At 32.1% G+C, this 23,841-nt stretch overlaps 4 protein-coding genes across 5 annotated transcripts; 2 read left to right on the top strand and 2 right to left on the bottom strand.

Annotated features, from left to right (window-relative positions):
- LOC133796527 (uncharacterized) lies at positions 1-4,532 on the top strand. 2 transcript variants are annotated; one of them, XM_062234078.1, is made up of 7 exons: positions 1-233; positions 1,800-1,901; positions 2,022-2,093; positions 2,185-2,218; positions 2,315-3,818; positions 3,896-4,064; positions 4,202-4,532. In XM_062234078.1, the coding sequence occupies exons 2-7, from the start codon at positions 1,813-1,815 to the stop codon at positions 4,236-4,238; spliced, it is 1,905 nt and encodes a 634-aa protein (XP_062090062.1). In that variant the 5' UTR covers positions 1-233; positions 1,800-1,812; the 3' UTR covers positions 4,239-4,532. The 2 variants fall into 2 exon arrangements, with proteins under 2 accessions (XP_062090062.1, XP_062090061.1); XM_062234077.1 differs by having other exon boundaries at positions 1,715-1,901.
- Positions 4,533-7,314: 2,782 nt separating this feature from the next.
- On the bottom strand, positions 7,315-9,764 carry LOC133796526 (peroxisomal membrane protein 13-like). Its single transcript, XM_062234076.1, has 5 exons — positions 9,567-9,764; positions 8,850-9,086; positions 8,378-8,760; positions 8,072-8,164; positions 7,315-7,841 (listed from the first exon to the last, which is right to left on the bottom strand). The coding sequence occupies exons 1-5, from the start codon at positions 9,595-9,597 to the stop codon at positions 7,620-7,622; spliced, it is 966 nt and encodes a 321-aa protein (XP_062090060.1). The 5' UTR covers positions 9,598-9,764; the 3' UTR covers positions 7,315-7,619.
- Positions 9,765-11,968: 2,204 nt separating this feature from the next.
- LOC133795192 (26S proteasome regulatory subunit 6B homolog) lies at positions 11,969-12,505 on the bottom strand. The gene has a single exon (XM_062232649.1). It carries the CDS (start codon positions 12,503-12,505, stop codon positions 11,969-11,971), a length of 537 nt encoding a protein of 178 aa, XP_062088633.1.
- A 4,503-nt stretch (positions 12,506-17,008) lies between these two features.
- Positions 17,009-18,375, top strand: LOC133795191 (protein ALP1-like). Its single transcript, XM_062232648.1, has 4 exons — positions 17,009-17,524; positions 17,618-17,846; positions 17,925-18,038; positions 18,104-18,375. Exons 1-4 carry the CDS (start codon positions 17,009-17,011, stop codon positions 18,373-18,375), a joined length of 1,131 nt encoding a protein of 376 aa, XP_062088632.1.
- The last annotated feature ends 5,466 nt before the right edge of the window (positions 18,376-23,841 follow it).

Here is a 23,841-nt window from a genome sequence, read left to right as displayed (position 1 = left end):
ATGCTGAAAACTAGCAGTACTCGGGAAAATCCCTTCTTTAAATGAATATTTTGTATGACTAATTTACCCTAACTTAAATGCAATAAAATTACAACTTTACCCTTTCTAATTTTATTAGGGCTCTTCTATTCTTTTTCTTCTTCCCATGAAAATTATTTCTGCTCGCTTCCCTCTATCGCCGACCACCTAACCGACTATCCTCTACCATTGCCGGCGGCGTTACTTGATTTCAGGTAGTCTTCTCAATTTTTCTTCGTATTCTATTTTCTCATTTCGTCTATTCATTTGTTTCCTCTTATAATTATTCCAAATTTTGAGTAGGGGTATCATTGACTATTGTGTAGCTTTATGGTTTGATGATGATAATGATTTACATATCTACTGTTTTCGGACTCGTTCAGGACTAAGTCTAGAGTTTAATATGTGTACTTACTTGCGTCTAAGTTTGCTTCTGAATATATTTAGGATGAAGTAACCTATGGTAAATTTGGAGAGTGGCGACATAACATAAGAGATCATATTTTTGTGCTATATCTATCTATTATGTGCTGTGATTTGCACGTGTCTTATGGTTTTTGTCTCCTTTTATTTATCTATTTATTTATCATATTGTGGTTTTTGTGGCTGCTGTGCTAATGGTTTGATTGAACAGTGTAAATTTGGTAAAATAAGTTCACGAGAAAGTTAGTTTAATGGGTTTGGAAGTAGGTTATATGCTGAAAATGGTTGTATGTACAATGCAACAAAGCTATTTGATAAAATGTCTCAAAGAGATGGTGTGTTGTGGAATGTCATGATTGATACTTCATTTTCACTAGTAGGTGTATTAACATGAATTTTTGTGTTTGATAGAGTTCCATGAATCTTTCATTTTTTATTTTATGTTATTTCTTCTAGTATCATACATAGTTATAAATGATATGTAAAAGAAAAAGTAAATGCCAAGATGTCCTAGTAGATTGATTGCATTGTGAAACATACTGCTGCTATACTAGTACTGCTGGTGCATTTTTGGTTGGAAGGATGCACCGTCTGTTACTCATGTGAGGTAGTAAAGATGTCTGTATACCTTGAGGGCAGTCTCTTAAGTCTATAGCTATGATTTCAGGAATGCCTGACGGCAGTGCAGTCTATATTAGATGCATATGTTGTAACACGTTATTGTGAAACAAGAATATAATAATTTATCATTTATGTTAAGTGCCCAATTAGCATAACAAATTATGTTCTATTTGTGTTCTTTTTCTGCACCTGTTAATGCAAGCTGATATAAAAAGCCTCTGAAACTGCTGTTCTAATTGAATTGAGATTATTTTGCAACTGGTTTGTAAATTAGTAGGTGTATCTACTCTGTGTTGTATTCCTTAATGTCTAATTTTTGCAATCTATTATATTATATAGTTTGTCGGTTTGACAGTTACTTAGCCAGAAGAGTTATCAATTTAGTATGTCAAAATTTTACAATCTATTATATTGTTTGTTGGTTTGACAGTTACTCAGACACAAGAGTTATCAATTCTGTAGGGTACTTGGTTGTTGCCGGTATGCATTGTGATTTTCGTGTCAAAAACATGCAAAGAATAATTAATCAGAAATCATTTTTAAGAAACTAGGAGAACATTAATACCATAGGCATGCTAAATGAATTAAAACAAAATCGTCTGATAGCTTCAAGTTTGTTAGTTGCTGAGACTTTTAAGTTTGTTATTCGCAGCTTCTGAAGCACTAAATTCAATTGCTCCATGTCTATGTCTTACCTACGCCTGATTCCTAATTTCATGTCCCTGACCCCCTGTTAGTAACTGGTTGGATATGGAAAAACCCAACTTTCTTCAATCTGATTGTCATTCAATCTTGTCTACAATCAAACACGAAGAGAAGCAGATTCAGTTGAAAAGAAGGTCCATACAAACGTTCCTTTAAAAATATTATTTATATATTTAAAATTTTCAATTGTAGTTTTGTTTAAAACGTTTAGGTTAGGGATTTCTTTTGATTTTGGATTTGATGTGTGGGTGCAGGTGGTTATTGGATCTTCCCTCATCTGAAGCTGGTCTTAACCAGTCTAAAAAACACAAGATTTTGCAAACAAGGTGTGTGGCCGAGAACTCCTTGATGCTTTATATATATAAAGTCAGCCTTAAATTTTCCTTTGTTTGATAATGTATTCTGTTGTGTTCTCAGGTCATTGCCTGAATCTTTCCTTAGGGAAGATGATGTAAGTTTTTTTATTCTTCTTATGTTTTTTTCTTTCTTTGTTTTTTGAATTTCTTCAACTAAGGTATTGGGCCTTCTTGACATCTTCTTTTGCTAGATATTCTACGATACTGTAAAATCATGTGTGGAAGAAGCATTTGGAGTACGTCCTGTTGTAACAGGGAATGAAGTTGAAGTCGATAAAGATGGCTTGGAATTTCTTCACATGCCCAATAATATAACAAAGGTCATTTTATCATGCGTTGATAATTTGACCACCAAGGGTCTTTACCTGCTTGCCGAGATACTCACAGAAGGTCGAATGGAGTTTGTGAAAACACGTTGGAAGATGAAAAAGGTTGTGAGAGAATCTGTTTCAGTCATTTTTGGAGGCCAAAATTATAATCGACCTCGTACTATAATGGAAATTTCTGGACATCTAATTCAACTTCTTAATGGCCCAGGAAATTTCCAAGATAATCTTGTGCCATTTTTCACTTCAAAATCTGCAATTCAACAGGCTGCTGCTATGAAAGTATTGAATGTACTGGAGAGCTTTTCAACACAGATTCTGATTGCGATGTATAGGAAGCTAAAGGGGCACAAACGAAAGACGCCTCAGTTACTGCCCAACCGATGTGGATGGAATCGAGAATATCTGCTTAATCAAGTGAGAGAAGTTTGTAAGAAGATGCTTTCAGAAATTGGTAAAGGGGATCAGCTACCAGAGCCATTATCTAAAGCCTTGGCAATAGCATGCTTGGCACTAAAGCTAGCACCTGGTTTTCATAATTCATCCACGACAGAGTTCTGCCAACTCTCAGATGAAATAAAAGTTCTGCAGAATGAGCTAATAAAGGCTATCTGGTTAGTTAGAACAAATGTTGGATTACCAGAGCTGAAAAACATAAAGAACTTGGTGGATCCAAATGCTAAAGTATCAAACAAGTCTTTGCGGAAAGCAATATGGAAATTTTTAGTTGAATACCTTGTACAGTGCAGTGATTTGGATTCAATTCCAAAATCTTTATACAAAACTCTTTCTATTATAAACGGGAAATCTCGAAGCACACCAGAAGGGTTTACGCTGAAAGAGGCAATTGACGAAGAGGTAGAATGCATATTGAATGTTAGTGCTCATGCAAAACAGATTTTTTGGGATTTGCTGCCTGCGCATGATTTTGATGTTGATTTTACTGATGCATATATGCATGATCTGTCTGAAAGTGACGATGATTGTGGTTATGTTGATGATGAAACGGAGCAAGTTGATGATAGTAAAGTTGAAAGTACAGGGGACTTTGTACCATTTAATGTGAACTTGCCTACTGTTGAAGACTCTCGCTCTGTTGCACCGGACGAGAGGCCAGAACCAGAGATCTCTACTGGTGTGGAAAATGCTGATTTTTCTTCTGGGACGGCAAATGAAATGAATGACAAACAAACTACACATAAGAACCAATACATTGGGATCCAAGAAATTTGTGACGAGACAAGCATGTTTGCCTACAATCTCATTGGTCGAATGATGGAGGAGTTTGGACAAAAAGAAGGTCTGGAGATAGATTGGTTCAGTACTTCGTATCTCAGAGGTGGTTGTGCAGATAAAGAAGATTCTCAAGGTATCACAAAACTGTCTTCTCCATTGCTAGTTCTTTTTTTTTTTTTAATGGTAAGTAACCTTGATCTATTATTTAAGATTGCATTCCTTCCGGCTTATGGGCACGACCTATTTATCGAGGCAAAAACGGTATGCATTCAGTTCCTTGTAACATTACAGAAGCTGAAGTGCAAACTTCTCCAAAAGAATCTGTTGGGGCAACCATTGTTAGAGTGACTGAGGAGCTTCTACATTCTTTTCCCAAGAGGTAGAAAATTTTCAATGCTTCACTTAGCCATGTTTGAATACTTAATAATCTATATATCCGTAACATTCATTACCCGTCCTTTAATGTATCAGGAAGCATAGTTTAATAAATATTTTTTTAACTGTCTACTACTGCAGTGGAATGGAAAGGTTGAGGAAGTTGATGGCCCTATGATATCTAATCTTGAAGTAGACACCAGATCGAGTATTCTTGGCTGTTGAAATATTATCTTGCCTTCATCATCACATTTTTGACTATGTAGAGTTGCTATTACGCTCAAGTCAAGAAACGAGTCAACGATTTTTTGGTGCACATAGGACAGGGATGGTAACCATTTTTGCATTTTAGGTTACCTATCCTAAATTTGAGCATTTAGCTTTGATATAGCATTTTTGTATATATTGAGTGAAATTTTTTGCATCTGTCAACTAACTTCAATAAACTTTAGTACACCCCAGTTTCTGATCAGATGCAAATGGACATACGTGCTTGAGTTTTTATTAGTCAAGTATATGATTGCATTTATTATAATTCGAATCATTACAAATTAAGATAGTGGCGATGGTAGTTGAATCTGGCGATCAAAGGTGGACAGGGAATTCTCTCCATGGAGAAAAATAGTCAATAATAATGAAAAGTTATTATATAAAGTAAAAAAGCATTAACATTAAAAAATCATCACATTTTGTTGAAAAGTCAAACCTGACATATTATTTTAGGAAAATTTGAGTTTTTATGCTGGATGCTATCACCTATAATAAAAATGCAATCACACGTATACATGATATTTTCATCTCTTTTTCTCTCTCTCTCTCTCTACTCCCACGGCCGACGCAGCTCCACCACCGCTCATCTCCATATTTTTCTTAGATTTCCCCTCTTTTTCCATCTTTCCCCCTCTATTTGTCATCTCTTTCCTGCTTCATTTATCTTCTCTCTTGAAGTATTCAGGTGCACTAAAATAAATACCAAATGATAATTTTTGAAACCTACTAAAAATTCAATTAAAATATAAATTGATGTATTTCGAACATATCTGAACATGCCTTTTTAGTTTTTTTTTTAGTTTTTTTCACAATTTTTTAAAATCTAAAACGTTAAAATTTGCAGAAAACTTGATATACCTTGATACATCTTAATATACCTCAATACCTAACTTGATGGGTCCTAAAAAATCATGATTTTCATGAAAAACTCGATTCACCTCAATATGTCTCGCCAAAACTCGATACAATTAATTAAAAGTACATAACTTTTCACTTGGGTGTATGTTTGAGGTATTTTTTTTAATTGAAGATTTTTTCAAGATCTACACTTTTGAGATTTGTACATTACATTTGAGAAGTTTAAAGCTTGAAAACACCCGAAAGTTCAAAACAATACCCATTTTTTTCGAAGTTGGGTATGTTTTCAACCATTAAAATTCTCAAATGTGTATGACATATCTCAAACGTGTAGATTTTGAAAAAAATACCTAAATTAAAAAAAAAAATCACCTCAAACGGACATGTGAGTGGAGAGTTAAGCACATCCAATTAATTGCATCGAGTTTCAGCGAGGTGCATCGAAGCCTAGCTCGATGGGGCCTTAAAATCATGAATTTTATGATAAAACTCGATGTACCTCGATGCCAAGCTCGATAGGCCCTTAAAAGTCACGATTTTCATGAAAAACTCGAGGCATCTCGACGCACCTTGATGAAACTCGATGCAATTAATTGAAAGTGCATAACTTTTCACTCGGGTATCCGTTTGAGGTGATTTTTTTTTCAAGATCTACACATTTAAGATATGCACATATACATTTGTGAAATTCAAAGCTTGAAAACATGCCCAATTTTGAAAATATTGGGGTATTGTTTTGAACATTGGGATGTTTTTAAGCTTTAAACTTTTCAAATGTGTATGTACACATCTAAAACGCACAGATCTTGAAAAAAATACTCGAATTGAAAAAAAGTCACCTCAAACGAACACCAAAGTAAAAAGTTATGCATTTTCAATGAATTGCATCGAGGTGCGTCAAGGTGTATCGAGGTGAATTGAGTTTTTTATGAAAATCATGATTTTTTAGGGCCCATCATGCTGTGCATCGAGGTACATCGAGGTGCATTGAGTTTTCTGCAAAATTTAACCTTTTAGATATGAAAAAAGTGCAAAAACTGAAGAAAAAAATTGCAAAAAAAACCCCAAAAAATTATGGACAGATATGTTCGAAATGCATAAATTTGTGTTTTAATTAAACTTTTAGTTGGTTTAAGTTCCAACTCATCAAAAATTATCATGGGATATATTTTTTTTAGTCTCCATGGATATTTTAAGAGAGGAGAAATAGAGCAGGAAAGAGAGAGGACAAATGGAGGGGAAAAGAGAGAAAGAGAGGGGAAATCTAATAAAAAATGGAGGTGGGTGTGTTGTGATGGAGGAGCATCGACCATGACAGTAGAGAGAGGAGAAGAGGGAGAAGATCTAAAGAAAGATGAAAGATATAGTGAGAGGGCATTTTGGAAACAATGGAAATAGTAGCATGAAAATGTCATGTGTATATAAGATTGTATTTTTTTTTGTTATTAGGGACCTCATCATGCATAAAAACTCAAATTTCCCTTTGATTTCAACTCTAGTCTTTTTTTGTTTCTAATTTTTCTTTTCTTTCTCAACTGCCAATAGTAGCATTCATTCCTACCTGTGTTATATTTTAATGCACTTAGAGCATATCCAATGGAGTAACAAAAAGTTGGTGCAATGCTAGTTGGTGCAATGCTATATTTTTTAATGGTGTTTCAATAAGTGTGCCAAATTTGGCACAAAATATAGTTTGTGCCAAATTTGGCATATTAATAAATGCTTTTTTTTATTTTTCATATTGTCACTAATTATTATAATTGAGTAGTTGATACCATATATTATTTTTTATTTATTGTACATAATTTGGATAATAAAAAAATTAATTTTTGTATGTTCTCAATAAATATTAAATGAATTATTGACTTTTTTGTGTTAATTTACAACTTGTGCATTTGAGTACAATTGTAAATATTGTACCAAATATAAGATTAACTCATTTTTTACATTTGGAAATGGTCTTAAATAAGAAAATTCTCATCCAATTTAAATTCGATTCTAAATAAATTGGGTTACTAAAATATTATAACATTATAAATTCTCCATTTTTCCGTGTGAGATCTAATAAATAGAGTAATATCCACTTTGCCGTAATTATATGTGAAAATTGTAGTAAAAATTCTTAATTGACCCCAAATCATACCATCCTATTATTACTTTTGCAGGAAAGTAAGACCGGACACAAACTATAATAATATAAAGTTACATTTAATTTCATATTAGTAGTCGACTCCATCTTATTTTTATTTCTTTATTTTCACTGGTCTGTTTAACCAAATGACCAACAAACAACTCTAGAATAACCTATCCCAATTATGTAACATCTCCACAATCCTTGACAGAGGGCAAGCTTCATAAAATGTTGACCTAAACTGCAGCAGGCTCCCCGGGGCAAAGCAAAATGATACTGTCGTTTCAGCAGGTTTCATTATTAGTTACCAGCCTCATTTCCCCAAACGTTGTCCCAAGCACCGGGCGCAGAAGCCTTAGGTCCCTCGATATAGTTCTGGTTCTGGTGTCCAGGTCCAGGTAGTGCAAGTGGGCGTCCATCAGGACCTAGTTGGTGAACCTTCCTTGACTTTGTTTTGATTCCTAGAATCCTAAAAGCAAATCTGGCAAGCTCTCCATACAATAAGCCCGAGCGCTCAAATAGCTGCAATGAAAATAATAATGTTACGTAACAGTCAAAGAGCCATTTTGTTGAGGAGAAAATAAGAGGGATGATGTCGAGGATGAGTGTCAAAGCAAAATTATTCACAAAATTAAGATACCAACATCCCAAAAGATCTTAGTCCAATAGGAAAGTATCATTGCCGCTTAAACATGCAGTAACTACATAGTTACTACCATAGAGGAAAGAGAGGATAATAGAGAGAAATCAACCTGAAGAAGAGCAGTCATGAAAAAATGAAAAGCTTGTGTATTCTGGTCAATGAGTATTGATATGCGACCGAAAAAGTTTACTACACCCTGCATCTGTAATATCAGGAAAGGACAAGCATAAGTATCATAATAATAAAGATTAAAACTATAAAGCTATCGCTTTCGTTGGACAACATGCTAGAAGAAATTCATTATACCCAACAAGCTTTTTACCAAGACATGCCTATACATATTTAAACATCCTAATCCCAAGACAAATGAGATACTGTCATATACATATATACATATAATGTGCATTATTCGTACCACCCTCAGTACTGAAATCCAAAATCCTGGAGGAGATGGAGGAGCACCATATGGATTATTTGGATCTTCAGCTCCATAAGGACCACCCATGCCCATCCCATAGCCACCCATTTGCCCTCCCATACCACCATTGTACATCCCACCCCCATATAATCCAGAAGATCCATAAAGTCCCCCTCCATACCCTCCTCCTCTGTACATGCTGTTGCCATACATTCCTCCAACTCCACCATACGAGCTGCCATACATTCCTCCAACCCCACCATATGAGCTACCATACATTCCCCCAACTCCACCGTATGAGCTTCCGTACATTCCCCCAACTCCACCGTATGAGCTTCCGTACATTCCCCCAACTCCACCATTCATCGTAGAACCATAGCCTGTGAAAATGTTGAAAAAGGAATCCTTAAGAAACAGAACAAATGAAAGGGATAATAAACCTAATACTGCCATGAAAGCCGAAGAATACCCCCGTAGGTATTGCTAGTCGCGTAGTTTTGCTCCCAAGGTCTCGTGGGAACAGGCCTAGAAAGAGTGCTTCTGTTAAGGGTGTTAGTCCTATCGGAAGTCGAAACAATTTCTCCAGGCCTTGCAGTTCCTGAAGCCTCGACCACGTCGCTTGTGCTTCCAGGTGATGGGGGATTGAATGGAGCAGGCCCAGATGACGAACCTGCCCGTTCCCAAGGTTTTGGGGGAGGATTACTAGCTGCAATAAGCTTAACACATCTCAAATTTCTTTTCCCTCAAGTGAAAATTATCTAAATCAAGGAAAACATCAAGTTATGATAACAAACTTCAAGCAATCTATTACAGTCATCATCACTCAATGGAAATAATCACCTCCAATGATAGCATCAAAATTCTTATAAAGAAAAATTCTTTTCTCGTAAGTGAAAATTCTCTAAATCAATTAAAACTCCTAACAGAATTCAAGCAACTTGTTACAGGTAATCACTCAAGTTACAAACTCAAATAATAGCATAATTCTGTATCGCCCCAAATAATGAGTCGCAATTCAATACAAAATTAACTTCACACTTAAATATTTAATTTAAAAAAAAATCGAAAACGTAAAATTGTGATTTTTTTTTATCAAAATTATAAGAAAAAAAATGACTGGGAAAAGAGTAGTAGAAATAGAATAAAAGAGAAATAAAAAAGATTAGGGTTAGAGAAGAAGAGGAACCTGAAGAAGGAGGTTGAGAATTAGAGTCCATAGGAGGGAGGGATTAGTAAAAGAAGAGAGAAAAATGGAATTAGAGTCCTCTCGACTTGATGCTCTGAAAACAGAAGAACCAGAAGAAGAAGCGACCGTTTCTGGGCCTACGGCTCTCCTCTCCCACTGCCATTTTGTTGTTATTATTATTAGAGCTTTATCATTATTTTCTTGATCTCTACATAATATAGATATCATTTTAAATTTTATTGTCCATAGGTCCCTATTTTTTAGTAAATACTACAATTTAATCCTTACACCCTATTTACCATTTAAAAATGATTAAATTTAAAGGAAAAACAATAATTCTAATTTTTTTTATTATTTGTGTAATATATCTGTTGTTTGTTTCATTCTCTGTCATTTTATTACTCTAATATTATTTTTCTCAAACTTTAATAATTTAGAGAAATTCTTAAGTGTTATACTCCTCAGAGAAATTATACTTTCAATTTTTTTTATATGATAGAGTTTTTAAAAAATTATGAATAATTTATTATATAAAAAATATAGTTAAAAAAACTCTTATATGTACGCGAAATAAATTATTTGAATCTTAATCAAGTACAAAGAATTAAAGTTTATCTCTTATTGTTTTGCAGTCATTATAACCTTCATTGTGACAGACACAAATCTTCACTCATTTGGTTGTCTTATCTGTCTAAAATCTTATCGAAGAAACACTTGACAGCCATATTTAAAATAACAATGTGATTAAAGTAAAGTGATTTCTAAAAAATTAAATAGAGAAATCAACATTTTAAAGTTTAGCCAACATACCATAATAAAAAAAATGCATTCGCATGACCAAGAATTAGAGAAAAAATAAATTTAGAGAATTCCTATGAAGCACCGTGGAATTTGTAGGATGATCCACGTTTTATTTTGTGGTAGGTCCACCTGTTTAAGTTTTCCACCTAATATATTAATATTTATTTATTCTAAAATAACATATAATATCATATTTTTATGGGAAATCTGATATTATATATGAGAAGTTTACATAAATATGGGAAAAATATATATAGTTTCTAAATTTATGGGAAAAAAAATAATTGTACAAAATATGGTAAAGTTTAAAATATGGTAAATAAATTACCATAAACTTAATTCCCATATTTTCTCTTCTCTCCTCACCTCACGATCTCTCTCTCTTCTCATTTATTTCTTTCTCTTCCCCAATTCAATGGCCATCTCAGATTTTTTCTAGCGATCCTACCTCCGCTGCTGCCTCCTCCGACGACGACGACGACGACGACGGCGACGAACTGATTTTCTTCTTCTTCTTCTTCTTCTTCTTTCTTTCTTTCTTCTTTTTCTTCGTCTTCTTTCTTTCTTCTTCTTCTTCTTATTTGGTACTTCTTATTCTTCTTTTTCTTTCTTCAAATCTAGTTTTCTTCTTTTTCACATCTGATTTTGAACTTCATATTTAATTTTTCTGGGTTTTTTTTCTTTTCTAAATCTGTTTAAGTAACCAGGTACTTGACTTCATATTTGATTTTTCTAGGTTTTTTTTTTCTAAATCTGTTTAAGTAACCAGGTACTTGACTTCATATTTGATTTGATTTAAGAAATGTACTTAAGAAAAGTTGACTGCTATTATTTAGTGTAGACTAAGGTAGTATAAGAAGTTAGGTAGTTGAATATTTTAGGGTACTTTTAACATATGAAAGCTTAAGTTAGCTGATTAGTTTTTTTGGTTGAAAAGGGCAAAAGTTGTCAAAATGTTCTTCTCTGTGATGTTTAGATCAATAGGTTTAGCAGCCAAACATTCATCAAATAAGGTTCTAACATAAATATTTATGTGTTTATTAATTATTTAAAGAAATAGAACTAGAATGTTTGCTCAAAAAATGTATCGATAGGTTTACAAAATTTATTCAGAATACAAGTACAAGAAATAAAAAAACAAGCAAACAAAACTTTTGATTTTTCTGGGTTTTTTTTTTCCAAATCTGTTTAAGTAACCAGGTACCATGACGACTGAATCATTTTATTCATATCAGATTTTTTTTAGACCTAGGTGTAACCAGTTACAGTAGCGATTAATTTAGATTTGATTTTGTTTTCACACCTGACTAAGTAACCAGGTACCATAGCAATTGGTTATTTTTTTTAGATTTGATTTTTTTTTCAAACCTAGCTGTAACCAGTTACGATTATCAATTTAGATTTTTTAGTAATGTGGCAGTAACCGGTTACTACTACCAATTTTAACTGTCATGGCAAGTACTCGAGTGAATTGTAACTGGTTATTGACAGATTTGGAAGAAAAAAAAAACAGATCAGAATACATCCAGTAAAGAAGAAGAAGAAAGTAACTGGTTACCCCTATTAAAATAACTAATTAATAACTAGTTACTGAGCCAAACCTAAAAGATAACCACATCCAGTAAAGATTGAATTGGGCATACAGAATAGGTGACATCAGGCTTCTCCGACTGGCTGAGAAGGGAGATACTGGAGTCGGCCTCGGGAGGAAGAACATCAACAAGGGCATTCGAATGGCGATGCAAAGCAACAGATGCAGAGGGCTTGAGAAGCTCCCGATTGATGGTGCTAAGAATCCTGACGTAGTAATTGGAGCCGGTGGTTGAGCCCACTATCCCATTATTCCGATCAACCATTTCCATGAACTGGCCAATGACGAGGGGAACCGACTGGATCCTCTTGACCTCTTCTTGGGCCCGAAGAAGCTCTCGCTTGAGATTCTTCTGCTCGTCCTTGACGTACTCCTCCTGGATGTCGATGAACTCGAGCTGCCGTTGCAGTGACTTGAGGCAACTGTAGAGATTGTCCTCGTCGGAGGACTGGTGCTGTTCGGAAAGATATGGGTCAGATCTCGTCGACGGGAAAGAAGCCGGTGGCTCCAAAGGTTTCGGGTCCATGATCAGAGCAGAGGCCACCATAGCCTCTGGCTAGTGACCAAAATAATAAAAATAATAATAATAATTAAAAAAAAAAGACAGAAATTACCTCACAAAAATGCCCTTATAGAATAAATAAACTTATACAAAAAAATATGGGATACAGTACAAATATTTTGATAAATATGGGAAAACAAAACCCATAAAAAAGTAAAACAACAAAAAAAGCCATAAAAAATGCACACACAAAAAAAAGCCATATATATTAAATTTTATTGAATTTTCCCATATTTCATGTAAATTGCTCTTTTATTTTGTGGTAGGTCCACCTGTTTAAGTTTTCCACCTAATATATTAATATTTATTTATTCTAAAATAACATATAATATCAGATTTTTTTTTTATCTTAATTTTATTCTGTACTGTTCTTCTTCCTCCATTAAAAAAACCCAACACTAGATGGGGTTCAAACCCCAAAAAAAGATCAAATTAGGCAAAAATCACAAACAAAAACAGAGAATGAAGATATAAGTATATGGCTATGGCACAACCCCTCTGATTTCGATCGACCATTGAAAGCGGCTCTGAAAATTGGTGAAGACTAAAAATAATGTAAAAAAGATTATTAAACTCTTCAGAAAATATGGAGGATAATCATTGTACAAGTACTTAAAAAAGTTGAAGACTTCGTTATTACCAAAAAAATTGAAAATAATATTCTATTAAATTAAAAATAAATCTTCCTTCGAAATCACTTCCATCGAATGGGAAAGAAACTGCATTAAATACCAAAGCAGCCAAACTAGCATTCTCTTCAAAAACTGAAATACAACAAAATGTAAAGAATTTGGCAGTAAAAAATAATAATTCTAAATTGGTGGGACCCACTAAAAGATAGGCCGCGCAAGCTCGTGATATACTTCAATCCACCTGGCTCAGGATGTTTAGGTCCTGATTGGTAAGCAATTCAGATACAATTTTATAAATTTGAAAACATAAAATAAGTAGGTCCCACCAAAATATCTGATTGGTTCATTGTTTTGAAAAAGTATTTTCAAATCTAAACTCCAAAACTAACACAAAAATTGAAAACTTCAATATATCGTTTTCTTAGTATCCAATTATGAAATCCAAAATGTACATCACGATATTTTTTTCTTTCCACTATCTCTTTATTTCTTCAGTTCATTTTGGTCTAATGGTGTCTCCTACTTTTCCTCTTCTTCTCCTTCATCTTTGTATTGGCAAATTGCAGAGCTTGCACTCGCCGGAGCTACCGCTTTCTTGGGTTGCAGGACTATCGTCGAAGGCAAGGGCTAGGTCCATCTTTTGAAAAGTTATTCGTTTTACAGCATATTTCCAACCTTGTTTACTATATATCTATGTAAGGTGAGCCAAGCTCTCTTTAGTTCTGGATTCCCTTTTGATTGTTGAGTAATAAAATTGATTTGATTTATTGAAATGCCCATTTGTTGTTCTTTTTATTTTATTTGAATTTTTGGTTTATATAAGATTGATTGACTTAGTTGTTAATTAGATGTTCATATGGGTTTGATGTTTTACATGGTTGGAAGGTTTTAGAGGCTAAAAATTCTTATGAAAGTGATAAAGCTAAACTTTTTACTTGTTGGGAGAGGAAATCAACATTCTTTGGATTTGTGTTGAACCAGATGGAGTTGGCTAAGAGTATATTACAGTCTTACAACAACTTATGATGCCATAGGCAGGTAATTCTTATCATTGATTCAAGCATTTTATTGTTATATTTTTTCAAAATTTCATGTTTCGCCTAATTCACTGACTTCATACTTGTGTGTTGTTTTTTGTTTATCATCTCTAGAAAATAAATTTTGCATTTCATACTTTTGTTCTGGAGCAGGCAAAAGATACTGCATTGCTAGTCCTTTTTGTTTTTTTGGTTGTTTTGGCTTGTTGATTCTTCATTCTAAAATTTTTATTGTGGTCTGACTTTATTTTAACCTCTTCTGAAAAGAAAGCTGTGAAATTTTTCTTCTAGAAGTTTGTAATAATATCAACATCACACCGTATATACGCAGATGATATTGATTGAACTATGTAAATGTTTTGGTGTTATGTTGTTGCATTTTTGTTACTTGATTTGGTGATTATATGCGTATATATGTGAATCAATGCCATATAAAACTGACAGCCTTATGCATATATATATATGAATCAATACCATATAAAATTGTTTTTGTTTGATTTGGTTCATAATTATATGAATAGTTGAATGATTTCTAGGTTGGGAGCTGGGTTACTTGTCTGCTTGTTAGATATGGTATAACCAAAAACTAGTTGTCAGTATTTATAGTGAATGGTACAAGCATCCTTATTAGTATAGTCTTTAGTGCAATTGTGTCGATATTCAAAGTTGAATTGAGCAAGCTATTTACAACTGACTCTGAGGTTATTGATGTAGTTTCAAAATTGTAATGGACACAACTCATTAGAGCTCTCTCACATATCTAAAAATTCAGACCCTTTTTCATTCTCTTTATCTCTTAATATGGTGTAAACTTATGAATTATTATTTCAATCCTGCTGTGTTCTTATCAACTTTTCTTTTTGGCAGGTTCCGGAGATTCTTTTGGAAAGCAGCTAGAATAGGTGGGTAATAATAAAGTATTTTGTTGCAAAATTTTCTTCACATTGCATGACATAATACATGAACTCAAAATAATCTTTGTTGTCTAAAATGCTTTAAAGAATGTGAGAAGCTTTTGTGAGTAGAAAGATAGTTTAGATTATATGATATAACATTTGGGACTCATTTCCAATTATAAGGCACCCCAAAGCCAAAAAGCAAGTCTGCTTGGCTAACAAACTCTGAGCGTAGGCTGTTTAATAAAAATCTCTATTGGATGTTGATTAGTTTCCTTTCAATAGTTTGAAATTTGGTTTCTTGTCAGTTTTCCTAATGAAATATTAATGGCTGAAATTTTTCCATCACATGAAGAAATTCCTAAAAAATTGGCTTAGCCAGAGTCATTGATTGAATCGTGTGGAAGATTTCTATATTGTGGTAGTGAAAAGTTGTTTAATACTCAAAAGCTACTGAAAAATTGTTTAATGAAAAGTTGTTCTGAGTCCTGAGTCCCTGATTAAATACTCATCATCTTTTGTTTGAAGTAGCAGCCGACCACACCACCATCACACCATTACAGTCCATTTGCTCTCAATCTGCAACATCTGAGGTGAGCTCTTTTTCTTACGCTCTCTACTTTCTTTACATCTTGGAATTCTTTGATTTGAATGTTTGATTTTGAAAACTTGAGCTAATAAATTTAAAAGAATCATTATTTATGAAGACATAGATTGTGATAGTTAAAATTATGATTAGATGGATGCGAAGAATGTAGACATTGACGATCATGCTTCTTGGCCTGAGGCTATTGAATCACATTATATTGGTCTTTTGTATGAAGAGGCTAAAAAAGGATTACAAACAACAACATTGGACAAAAAAGGATGGCTAAAAATAGAAAATGGCATATTTAATTCTTTTGGAAAGAGATATAAAATGCCTCAATTGAAATCCAAATTCAATCGGTTGAGAAAGGCACATTGAAAATTTTCTCATCTTTTGGAACAAACTGATATGGGATGGGATCCTCAAACAAATATTGTTTCAGCAAGTGATGAAGTATGAGACACTTATCTAAAGGTAATAGACTTATACTATACTTGTGTTATTGATTACTTGATTATTCTAAATTCATGTTATGTAGTAATGTTGTGTGTTTTTGGATTTTTGTAGAAATATCCAAATGCCAAGAGATTTCGAAAAAAAGGATTGCAACATTATGAGATGCTTGGAGAAATATTCAATAATACAACAGCCACTGGTGGTATGAGTTATGCCTCCACTCAACTTCCGCCTTCTTCAGTTGGGGAACGCCAACAAGAGCGTCATTTTGTTGGCATTGGAGCACATGTTGATATTGATTTTGAATTTGATGGTGATAATTATGGAGAGGAAGAAGAAGTTACTGGTGTACGTCGTCGAGCTACTTCTACTCCACCAGATGCACCAAAACCAAAAGAGAAAAATAACAAAGGGGCTAGTTCTGCCTTCGACCAAGTGATGGGAGAACTTGCAAAAAGTATTTCTGCTAAGACTGAGAACACAGAGTGAGACTATACGTAAGTATTATGAATCGAGAGAAAAAAGAATTAGCGAGGAAACCAGCAAAGTCACTAATTCTTACAATGTGGAAGATTGTCAAAGCATTCTTGATGGTATTCCAGATCTGGATAACAAAATATACCTCAAAGCGTTGCATGAGTTTGTAGCAACCCCAGAATGACGCGGAATATTCATGAGAATGAATGAGGAGCGCCGACGTGCTTATCTTGATTCATTGTTGGAGTGATTTAATATTGTTTATTTATTATGACTTTGTCTGTTATGAACTACCAAACCATGAAGTTTACATTTTCTTAGATAATGTGTAATGAACTTGACTTGGTGTTTATTGTCGTGATTGAACTTTTATTATTGTCATAATTAGGTACCTAAGATAGATGATTTCAGATGAGGAGTTTGAAATATTATTTGGTGATACTTCGTCTTCATCAAGCGAGGAATTAATTGGTCAAGTTCTCATGGCTAATCGAATACATGAGATGCAAAAATCTCAACAGGTTAGACGACCACTACGCACTTCAAATATGTTTGGACGTCAATATTTACTTGAGCTGCTAAATGGACATCCTGATAGATTGTTTTACACAATTAGAATGGACGTTAATACTTTTAGATCTTTATGTCGTCGATTAGTTGAAATGGAAGTCATAGAACATGACAGGGTAATTAGTGTTGAAGAAGCTGTTGTCATGTTTCTATGGATGGTAACACACAACCAACGAGTTAGGACTGTGGCCGAAAGATATCAACATTCGGTAGAAACTGTTTGTCGTCAATTTGGCAGAGTGCTAGATGCATTGTGTTATTTAGGAAATGAAGTAATAAGGCCTCTTCACTTTAATACTGTGCAAGCAGAAATTCAAAATAATTCGAAGTATTTCCCATGGTTTAAGGTAAATTTTATTTATTAATTTTAATAATTTTTTTTTTATAATTCATATCAATTTAATTGAAGTTGGTAATGATATATCTGATTTGTTATGTAGGATTGTGTTGGAACAATTGATGGTACTCATGTAAGTGCAGTTGCACCAGCTCTAAAACAACTTGCATATAGAGGAACAAAAGTAGATGTAACACAAAATGTAATGGTTGCATGCTCCTTTAATATGATGTTTACTTATGTCTACGCTGGATGGGAAGGAACAACCAATGACTCTCAAGTGCTTCTTGATGCAATTAGAAAAGACGATAACTTTCCCATGCCACCACCAGGTCTTAAATTACACTTGTCTTGATGCATTATAATTTTCTTTCACATTCCCTTGTTCATAATAAGTGATTTTAATATAGGTAAATACTATGTTGTTGATTCTGGCTATCCAAATATGCCTGGGTTTCTAGCACCATATCGTGGTGAACGTTATCACTTGCGTCACTTTAGAGGAAGAGGGAACCATCCTAGAGGTACGATGGAGTTATTCAATCATCATTGCGCAATGTGATTGAACGTTGTTTTGGACTTCTTAAAGCCAGGTTTCCCATTTTGAAGTTAATGCCTACATACTTGCTTGGAAAGCAACGTCGAATACCAATAGCATGTTGTGCTATCCACAACTGGATCAAAATGCATTCTATTAATGATAGAATGTTTGAACAATATTTAGTTGGTGCTACACCTATTGAAGATATTGAAGGAACTGAAAGGCAATCTAATACAACAATAGAAAACCAACAAGAAGGAGATGAAGCAGGAATTTCTGAGGTACCACAGATTAATTTCAGTCAAGCTTATATGACTTAGATGGAAAATATTAGAGATGACATTGCTGGACAAATGTGGCTTAGTTATAATAATAATGTTAAGTTAATTAAAAATATGTAACTTTAATTTAGAAAAAAAATCAAAATTAACGACAATGCAATTTGTTATGAATTTAATCAATGCACTATTATTAAATTCTAATTTATCAATATAATTAAATTTTACTTAATTAAATTTGTAGATAAATCAAAATTTAATATTATATAACCTATGTATATAAAATATAAAAATAAAAATAATATTCAGATTCAGCTGAACCAATCACGTTTTCAGTTTCTGTTATATTTTCAAATTTAATACCAATCACAGATTCAGTTTTTTAAAACTCAAAAACAGTTTCCTGACATTGAACCAATCACATTTTCAGAAACATGTTTTTAGTCACTAAATTCAGATTTTCATTTCAGAATCTCACTTTTAAAAAATACAATTTTCTAATCACGAACCAATCAAACCCTTAGCATTCTTTTGCATGAATTAAACGGCGAGCTTGGTACTTCCGACATATTTCATTAATTCACTGTATGCATGAGTTGCTCAATTTTGAGACTTGATATTGTCGGGATCAGTGACGGCGCTGATGTAACTAAAATGCATTGTGTTCCCAGTTTCTGGAACCAAGATGCTCCCAAGGATGACAAGGACAAAACTTTCCACGAAAAAGGTATCAGCCTCCCTATAATCTAACAGTTGCTTCTCCAAAGTTATCAAGTTGATTATGTTTTTATCCCCCAATAATTTATCCTTCAACTCAGTCTTATCAACCTTTTGCTTTAATGTCGATCAATACATTCCCATAAGAAATCTTCATAACACGTTGGAAAATCCTCAGCACATTGACACTTTCTTTCCATATATATTAATGCAGTTGCCACCAATATCCACACAGTCAAAAGAGCCATTTAACCAGCTTACTGAGTGTATATCCTTTGGTTTTCTTACAGAAGGCATGATGACTCAAATCCTTTGGTTTGTCTTGCCTTGGACCAAATCTTGGCTATGTTTATCTAAAAAGTTTTTAAAAACTCAGTTTCAGACGACAGATCTGATTTTCGAGCAATAAGTGGCCATATTCTTTTCAATTACCCGTACTTCGACCTCAAGTTCGCTATAATTGGGAGATTAGTTGGGTTTGTTTTTCGTTGTAATTTTTTGTCTTTTGTGGTACGGGCTTCTGGGGGTTGCTCGGTTATTATCGTAATCTCATATATAATTGACTTTATTTATAATAAGTGGGGTATATCTACTAAGTTCAACAAATACTAAGATTACTTTTCTCCATAAGGTGCAGTCATCATGGAGATAGCTGTGCGTGGAGAGATCAGTATGTTTATGTATTTTTTAAATAATTTAAAACCTTAAAACTTATATTTTTCTAGTTCACATGAAAAAAGATACTCTTTATTTTGATATTTATAAGAATTTATATATATTATTTTTACTTTCTTGTTATTTTCTTTTCTTATATCTATGATTTTCTGTCAAAAATTAAGAAGATGGCAATATTTTCCATGACATTCACCGAATATAATGTTTTACACACACACACACACAAAACTAAATTAAAATTACTAAAGATTTTACTAGGAAACAAAATTCTATGATAAAAGAGTAACCAAAAATTTATATGAAACTTTTTTTAAAAAAAAATATTAATAATTTTTCCAAGTTTTATAAAATTATATTACATCTAAGATTTATTAAATTCTAATACCATTTTACCCCAAAAAATAAAATCTACATAGAGGGTAAAAACGTAATTAATCAAAATATACATTTTTTAATCACTTTACAAAAAAAATTATCTTTTCATAGTTGTTTGCAAAATAACTTTTAGATAATGAGGGAATGAGTATTTTTAATTCACAATACAGAAAAATGGGGCTCTACCGACAACAAAAGTCATCGGCAGAAGCCCGGATGTCCTTGGAATAGGTTCTATTGACAGCATGTTGTCGGTAGAAAGTTCATCATAATTGACAAAATTATTAAATTTACTTATTAACTCACTAATGAAATCAATTAAATGTTTTTTTATTGAAAAATTATTTTATTAAAATTTTTAGTAGATATCCTAAATTTATATAAAAAAAAATCGGCAGCATAACGACTATATTTTCATCTATCCCAAAAATAAAAACACATGCAAATAACACTTAGAAAATACCCAGAACAAACAACAAAACATTACAAACACATTTTTATAACTAAAAGTCAAATTACATACCTAAAATATCTTAAAGCATATTAAATATAATTCCAAAAATATACTATTAAACTATAATTTTTCATACTTATTTAGCTAAAAACACAAAACTAACTAAAAATAACTTAAAAGTAATCTAAAATACAATTTATAGGTTCTATAATCTACTTAATTTAATTTTGTACATACTTTTTACTAAACCAACAAACAATCCATTTTAATAAAAAAAAAATACTAATTAACCATCTAATTTGGTAACCATCTAATAGTTTTCTAATTTTCTAATCCCTAATTAATCTTAGTTTCACCAATAAAATATTTAAAAATATAATAATAAAAACATTCACTCTCTAATATTTATTTATTTATATTTAAAAGCTAAAAAAAATAAAAATAATCACACCCTAATGTATAATAACAAATTTTTATTAAAAATATGATTTATTTATATTTATATAAAAAATAAAAAATCCTAAGATCTGTACAGAAAACAACAACTTTTATATAGATATATAAAAAACTAATAAAATTGGAAAAAAAATCCTACAAAACTGAAAAATTAAAAACAAATTACCCTTTAAGCTTGAAATAGCAAGCCAACTTGAAATCCACCACTCAAAGGAGAAAAAGCACACCAAGAAAACCTTCAAACACAAAATTCTCAAAACAAAAAAATGGGTTACAAATTTATACAAAAATATACATAAATGAGGGAAATAGACTTTACCTTCCGAAATAGAGAGAAAAACTGAATTTACTGAGAGATTCAGACCTGAAAATGAAGATTTTAGTGAGAGAGAGCCAAAGTTTTTAGTGTGAGAGGGGGATTGCAGAGGAGAGAGAAACATCTTTGTGAAAATATTGAGGGAAAGGGGAAGAAGAAGGGATCGCGCGAATGGGATGTGTAATGACCCTTGGTATAGACACTTAACATTTTCTCAATCCACGAATGACTCCCGCCTTTGCCAAAACACATCTACGAAGAACTTGTTCTTGTTATAAGTTCTTTGGTACAAACATCATTTTTTTGTAGTGTGAGTGTTGCTATATAGTACTTTTCAATAATTACTCAATAATTCAAAATATGTAAAAAATGATATTGAATTGCACCAATAATAATACAATACTTCATGTGGTGTTGGACCACCACCTATGCTCTTAGCAATTCTCTTTTCAATTAGGTAAGTGATTTAACAATGATGTCAAGTATACCTAATACTATTTTGGCTAATGATTATTAAAAAGAGATTATTGCCACATTGACCCCAAAATTACTAGAAAATTAAGAGACTAGAGGGGCTATCGTCGCAATAGTCACCACATCACCATACACTACAATTTTGCTGCAAAAGCCTTTTCTAGGAAAATAATTTTATTTTTATTTTTATAGTCATCACAAAGGAGATTTTAATTTTGTCTTATTAGAGTACCTATAGCTAGCTATGGTATATTCAAATAATTTTGTTGCAATAGGTGTTGTATAGGATCTCCCTCTCTCGCAGTGACCATTTCCCCAACACTGAATAGAATACGTCCAATGGAATCGACAATGAATGTGGCTTCACATGTAGCGACGGTGATCCGGTTTGAGAAAATACTAAGATTGATTTCTATTTACTTAAAGATCCTCTCAATTTGCTGCCATATTCTCGTTTGTGGTTATTCTGTCGTTCGCCAAGTACTTTTCTCACTATCAATCTTTGGTCAATGGTGATCGAGAACTCAGATGTAAGTTAAGTTTGTGCAATAAGATCTTTATTCATCTTATTATTATGTTACAAAATAAGCAATAAAGTCAGTAAATTTAATATAACTTAATAAAAAATATGTAATATAATTAAATAAACTAATATATGTACATAGTTAGCTTCAACTAACTTGTTGACAAACCTTTGATTCTTCCTTAAACATACTAACTCATATAACAACAAAATATTAACATAAAAAAAAACTTCATATTATCATAAAAATATTCATTTTGAAAAATACCAAAATAATAACACCCATTTTCAAAAATAACAAATTAACAAAAAAAAAAGGAAATACGGTGGTGGACAGTAGGCAACAGAGGAGAGGAGGCAGATCCTTAAATTAAAGTATAGGAATTAGTTAAAACATAAGAAAAATATAAAAACTATTTTTAAGGTGGAAGCTTACAAGGGGTGGCTGGATGGTGTTGGTACATAGATAGAGAGAGACGTGTTTGGACAAGAAGAATTGGGATTGGGGCTGGGTTATATCAACAAACTCTATATTGCGATGGATGCAATAGGTTGTACAATATCGTTGTAATAGCCGAAATAATGTCATTCCCCCGAACTCCATTGATTATTGGGATAATTAAGCACGGTGTTTCAGGAAAAACTTCTAAATATACATAAATATAAAATAATTACACCATATAGTATAAATTATAATTTTTTATATAAACTTTAAGATTTTTTTTACATGCTTACACACTCACACACAATTATGCATCCCTTCTTCAAATTAATATTATTATATATATATAGATATTTATATATATATATATTTATACAATTATAAATATTTAGGTACACTATTTTTTAAACTGAAAAATGAATATTTATTTATATATGTATATGATAATATATCTTACTCTTTTTTTTTTTACTGTTTTCTACACTTTAGTTTTTTTTATCTATTTCTCTTCAGTAATTAGTTCATACATACTTTTAGTATGCTAATAATAATAATAATAATAATAATAATTACAAATAAATTTATTTTACTTATAAATATTTAAAATGAATATATTTATTAATATTAAGTAAATATTTATGCTTACATAAAATATTATATATTTAATCAATATAATCTATTTATTTATTAGTAGTTACAATTTAAAAAAAACATATATGTTACTTGTTTAATGCAATTTAACATTTTAACTTAGTTTTATATATTTTTGTTACAAATATATTAACTAAATTCACAACTTACTTTTAAAAATATCAGTCACAAATATAAATTTTTTCAGCTATAAAATTAGTTATGTAAACCATTGTTACAAAAATAAAATAAAAATTAGCAACGAGTTATTTTGTAAATATTATCTACAAAAATATAAAACTTGTTTACAAATATGTAAAACTTAGTTATATATTAGTAAATGTTGTTTACAAAAATATTTTTATGTAATTGGTTTACGTATTTGTAACACATGTTTACGAATTTGTAATGACTATTAACAAAAAAAGTTGTATTTCATTGTTACT

This window comes from Humulus lupulus, chromosome 8, assembly GCF_963169125.1.
Source record: "Humulus lupulus chromosome 8, drHumLupu1.1, whole genome shotgun sequence".
NCBI lineage: Eukaryota > Viridiplantae > Streptophyta > Magnoliopsida > Rosales > Cannabaceae > Humulus > Humulus lupulus.
The sequence above is the reverse complement of the archived record's forward strand: the minus strand, read 5'-3'. Positions and strand labels throughout refer to the sequence as shown.